General features: G+C 45.8%; 1 protein-coding gene across 2 annotated transcripts in view; it reads left to right on the top strand.

The window, feature by feature from the left end:
- The first annotated feature begins 1,007 nt into the window (after nt 1-1,007).
- Nucleotides 1,008-6,000, top strand: part of KITLG (KIT ligand) — an 86,985-nt gene continuing 81,992 nt past the window's right edge. For both annotated transcript variants that reach the window (XM_060777346.2, XM_060777345.2), the window contains exon 1: nt 1,008-1,327. In XM_060777346.2, coding sequence (XP_060633329.1) covers nt 1,313-1,327 — 15 coding nt within the window. In that variant the 5' untranslated portion in view covers nt 1,008-1,312. The remainder of the gene's footprint in view (nt 1,328-6,000) is intronic.

Genomic DNA, 6,000 nt, shown 5'->3' with positions numbered 1-6,000 from the left:
CGAATACTCAATATACCCAAATGTGAATGCTGGTGGTGTTTGGGGAAAATACAGCTTGACATTTGGGAGTTATAGTTGATGGGATTTATAGTTCACCTAGAATCAAAGAGCATTCCGAACTCCACCAATGATGGAACTGAACTAATCTTAGCACACAGAACTCCCACAAAGAACAGAAAAAACTGGAAGGGTTTGGTGGTCATTGACCGTGAGTTTTGGACTTGTAGTTCACCTACATCCAGAGAGCACAGTGGACTCAAACAATGATGGATCAGGACCAAACTTGGCACGGATACTCAATATGCCCAAATATGAACACTGGTGGAGGTTGGGGAAAATAAGAGTTTGGCATTTGGGAGTTCACCTAGAATCAAAGAGCATTCTGAACTCCACCAATGATGGAACTGAACCAATCTTAGCACACAGAACTCCCACGAAGAACAGAAAACACTGGAAGGATTTGGTGGTCATTGACTGTGAGTTTTGGACTTGTAGTTCACCTACATCCAGAGAGCACAGTGGACTCAAACAATGATGGATCAGGACCAAACTTGGCACAGATACTCAATATGCCCAAATGTGAGCACTAGTGGAGTTTGGAGAAAATAGACTTGACATTTGGGAGTTGTAGTTGCTGGGATTTATAGTTCACCTAAAACCAAAGAGCATTCTGAACTCCACCAATGATGGAATTGAGCCAAACTTTTCACACAGAACCCCTATGACCAACATAAATACTGTATTTTCTGATGGTCTTTGGCGACCCCTCTGAGACCCCCTCGCGACTCCCCCTGGGGTCCCGATCCCCAGGTTGAGCAGCACTGCCCCCCAGCATGGACCCCTGGCCATTCAAGTGCGTCAGCCCGCCTTCCTCTCTGGCTCTGGCTGGGAGGGCTGAGGTTGTCCTCCTGCGCTCCATCTCGCTGAAGTTCCCCAGGGCTCTCCCCCCCCCCCCAATTCCTCCCCCTTCCCTCCTTGGCAAGAAGGACGCCAGGAAAGGCGTGTCCTCCGCTTCCAAGCCCGAGCCGTGGAAGGAGGCAGCTCGCAGCTATATAAGAAAGGCTCCGACTGCTTCGCACAGTCCTCGCTTTGGCGGAGCTGAGAAGGAGGGCGGCTGTGCCAAGGCAAGGCAAGGCAAGGCAAGGCAAGGAAGCGCGTGGGTGGCGGGTCCGGGGCGAGGAGGGTCGCAGAGCCAAGCGAGGGAGAGCCCAATGCACGGACTAGCCGCCTTCGCAACATGCTGGAGCTACAGAGGCGCTAACAGGAGTTTGCACACAGCTGCTGAGGCGGGATTGCAGCGCTCTCTTTCCTTATGAAGACGGCACAAGTGAGTAGCCAAGCCGTGGAGGAGGAGGAGGAGGGGGGGGGGTGGCACTTCGCCCCTCGAGGGCAGCCTGGCACCGGTTTGCCTCGCAGAAGCGTGGGTTGAGGGGTTGCCTTCTTCCACGTGCGTTGGAAAACTGACCCTTTGCACACACACACACTCACATCTCTATGGGCATCAGTCGTCACTGGCGGAGAACTTGCCCAGTTTGCCAGGCTAGGGAAGAGCTGCCATGCCAAGGTGCCTTCCTAGTAGAAGCTTTGTCCTGGTAACTTGCCCAGGGAGAGCTGCCATGCCAAGGTACCTTCCTGGTTGAAGCTTTGCCCGGGGGCTTCCCTCCCTTGTTGCTTCTCTGCCCTGTCCTTTGTACATGATGGAGCTGGGGAAGTTCCTGCCTCTCCCTGGTAGGACCAAGGCACTATAAATAGTCAATGCATGATCAGGGTGTCTGCTAGGGTTTGGTTCCAGGACTCCCATGGATACCTAAGTCCCCTTATATACAATGGTGTTGTAGGTCAATGGTCTTCCATGTATACAATGGCAAAATCAAGGGGTACTTTTCGGGTTTTTTTTTTTTTCAAATCCTGGATGGTTGAATTCATGGATACAGGATTTATGGCAGTGGTCTCAACATTCTGAATGTCGTGACCCCTTAATACAGTTCCTCATGTTGTGGAATGACTGATGGTGCAGTGGGTTAAACCACTGAGCTGCTGAACTTGTTAGATTGAAAGGTTGCAGGTTCGAATCCGGGGAGCGGAGTGACCTCCTGCTGTTAGCCCCAGCTTTTTTCCAACCTAGCAGTTTGAAACATGCAAATGTGAGTAGATCAATAGGTATTCTGGCAGGAAGGTAATGGCATTCCATGCACTCCATGCGGTCATGCTGGCCACATAACCTTGGAGGTGTCTACCTCCAAGCTCTTCAGCTTAGAAATGGAGATGAGCACCAACCCCCAGAGTTGGACACGACTGGACTTATTGTCAGGGAAAAATGCTTACTTTTATCTCATGTTGTGGTGACCCCTCCCAACCATAAAATTATTTTTGTTGCTACTTCATAACTGTCATTTTACTACTGTTATGAATTGTAATGTAAATATCTGATATGTAGGATGTATTTTCATTCACTGGACCAAGTTTGGCACAAATACCCAACACACCCAAATCTGAATACTGGTGGGGTTGGGGGGTGGATTTTGTCTTTTGGGAGTTGTAGTTGCTGGGATTTACAGTTCACCTACAATCAAAGAACATTCTGAACTCTACCAACAATGGAATTGAACCAAACATGGCACACAGAACTCCCATGACCAGCAGAAAATACTGGAAGGATTTGGTGGGCATTGACCTTGAGTTTTGGGAGTTGTAGTTCACCTTCATCGAGAGAGCACCGTGGACTCAAACAATGATTGATCAGGACCTAACTTGGCACGTATACTCAATATTCCCAAATGTCAACACTGGTGGAGTTTAGCAAAAATAGAGCTTCACATTTGGGAGTTGTATTTTCTGGGATTTATATTTCACTTACAATCAAAGAGTATTCTGAACCCCCACCAACTATAGAATTGAGCCAAACTTCCCACACAGCACACCCATGACCAACAGAAAATACTGTTGAGAAAAACTGATCTATGGACAAGCAGTTTGGCACTATGATTCCATTCAACCTGCCCCATACAACAGAATTGGCAGAGATGCTGCCATGTAAAAGCATGCAATGGGCCTGCTTTGGACATTGCTCAGTGCCCACTTCCCTCTATCCTTGCCACTTCTATGCATTTTGCATCACACTCTGTACATTTATTGGCTCTGGTTCCATTTCCTCCCCACAAGGTGGCAAAGGATATATTCCCATTGATAGATGTATAGAGATGGACAAGGGGCATTTTCAGAGAAAAAGGGACTGGAAAATAAAATTCTGTTTTTATGTATAGATAACTGGTTAGCAAGCCAGGCCATGAAACAAAAATATTGTGACCGGTCCATCTCCAGCCACGTATTTGTGTATATCTGCCATTGTCTCTTTGAGTGACAGAGCCAATGCTTTCCCTTCCTCACTGACTTTTCTCAAAGGTTTATACTTTTCTTTACTCTTTTCTCCGAGGCACTTGCCATTTACCATTTTAGACACAGAAAAAGGCTGCAATAGAAGAAAGAAAGAGAAAGAAATCTAGGCTGGGGTCAGAAAACAAAATATTGATTTTGGAAATTTCAGATTTTTTAGAAAACCATCCATTTGTGAAACAGTAACTCCTTGGAATTGAGGGAGGAGGGTTGAAATGTTGCCATCACAGTATTTTTCCTTTTAAAATGTGTTAATGCCTGCTGGGTTGTTCTCTCATTGTCTTCCCATTATAATGGGGAATAAAATTCTTCAGAACATTCTATGGCAGGGCTGGGGAAGTTTGAACCACATATTTTAATTTACAATTAGGAGCCCCTGGTGGTGCAATGGGTTAAACCCTTATGCTGGCAGGACTGCTGACCAAAAGGTGGTTCGAATCCGGGGAGCAGGGTGAGCTCTCATCTGTCAGCTCCAGCTTCCCATGCGGGGACATGAGAGAAGCCTCCAACAGGATGGTAAAACATCTGGGCGCCCCCTGGACAACGTCCTTGCAGATGGCCCATTCTCTCCTGACACTCCTGACACACACAAACAGTGATCATGTTGGGTGGGCTTCTGGAAGCTGAATGCCAAAATATTGGGGAGTGCCAAAGATGCCCCACCTCAAACAATTACTTATTTGTTAATTGATTAATTAAGTAATTCACTGTCTTTTCCCAAACCTTTGGAACTGAAGGGCTTTCATAAAGTGAAAGGATACAGCTAGAAGTCCATGTCATGCAAAAGTAAATCATACAATTAAACTGTCAAAATAATTAAAAGCAAGCAATTAAGAGCAATGTCATATCCTTTGGCAAAGACATCTATCTAAGGTTTATTCTTGCCTAGCTACATTTTAAACCACATTGTGCATGACAATGTATGTGTGAGCTACATATGGAAAGTTACTACACCTCCCAGAATCCCCCAGTGGCCTTGTTGACGAGGGGAGCATTCTGGAAGCTGTAGTCTCAAAAGACGTTTTCAAGCTCTGGGCTTTATCCTGAGAATCTGAACATGATGGGTCTGAATATGCCAACTACTGAAAGAGCTGTGGATGTTCCAAAGCTTAGTTTCTGTACAAGACGGCAGGCAATGCACTTCGGAAGAAAGACTCCAAACTATGCAAAGAAGCAAGCTGCAACCCATTTCATTGCACCCTCAATGGCTTGGAGTCTTTTCAGAAAATAGCAGTTTAGCTTTAGAGGGAATGTTACATTCCAGATGAGTGGTACTGACATGGGAGATCCCATACTATTAGGCTAATGACAGCCTCCATTGGTTTTCCTGGACCATAGAACTCCATTCTGGAATGCATGTCTGTGGATTTTTGTTTCCAGTCATGTGTGAAAACTTTTCACCAACCATTCAGTGCTTAGGCTTCTGGTTAGTTTCAGTTCCTGACATGTGGTTACCCTATGTGTGTGTAGTTTTGCTCACTGGATGGTTGACAGGGAGAAAATACATGTGCAAAAAAATCCCATCATACCGGACAGTATTTGATGTTAGTCTTACCTAAGAGGCTGAGAAAGGCAAAACAATGTCTAAACCTCTTTGGAGAGATTCAAACAGAAGGAGAGCTTGGAAAAGTTACTTTGACCCCCCCCCCCCCCCCGGCAGTGATTTTTCTAATCTGAGGGAAAGGCTTCCAACAAGAAAAAGAGCTCTTTCACTTTACTGTACAAAATGTATTAATTAGTATGCACTCAAGGAAAGTGGAAAGTACTGTGTTCCCTCACTTATCACGGGGGTTCCGTTCCAGGACCACCCGCGATAAGTGAAAATCCATGAAGTAGGGACGCTATATTAATGTTAATATTTATACATTATTTTATATATTTTATATATTATTTTCTTACCCTTACTTCTTTACCCACCTCCTGGCCTATACCAAAGGTGCCTGCCTGCCTCCCTGGCCTCCTCAGAGCCCCCGGAGCCATGCAGGCAGCAGCAGGCCAGGGAGGCAAGCCTGCCACACTTCTGGGGTCTGTGGAGGCAGGCAGGCTGCCACACTTCTGGGATCTGTGGAGGCCAGGGAGGCAGGCCTTCCCCGCCGTGCCTCAGGCAGCCACAGTTTTGGGGTCCCTGGCCTCCATTGCATGTAAATATTTAATATTTAATATTTTTCTTAATGTTTTCTAAACCCCGCGAAACAGCAAGTTTGCTAAAAGCGAACCGCGAAGTAGTGACGGAACACTGTAATCCTGTTGGTAGTCAGGTTACAAGTTTGGTCTCTGCTTGTGTAGGCTGGATCTGCACTACCATATAATTCAGTTTGAACTTCATTATTTGGTCAGTCTAGACTCAAACTGCATTATATGGCATTCTTGATCCAGCCTTAGTTCAAATGAATTGGTTGACCTAAATATAAGGTTTCATTGTGTTGTGCCTGCAGGCCCATGTATGGGCAAGTAAGTACTGTCTTATCAAAGGACCTGTAGGCTCTTTCAAAGTATGATCTCATCAGTCACTATAACATACCATATCATCCATTGTCTCACACCTTCCATCCTTTTTCAGATATATCCTGTTGCTAGTATATTTTTTGCATCTGTGCCCTTTTAAAG

The sequence above is a fragment of the Anolis sagrei genome, chromosome 5, assembly GCF_037176765.1.
Source record: "Anolis sagrei isolate rAnoSag1 chromosome 5, rAnoSag1.mat, whole genome shotgun sequence".
In the NCBI taxonomy this organism is placed as follows: Eukaryota; Metazoa; Chordata; class Lepidosauria; order Squamata; family Dactyloidae; genus Anolis; species Anolis sagrei.
The sequence above is the reverse complement of the archived record's forward strand: the minus strand, read 5'-3'. Positions and strand labels throughout refer to the sequence as shown.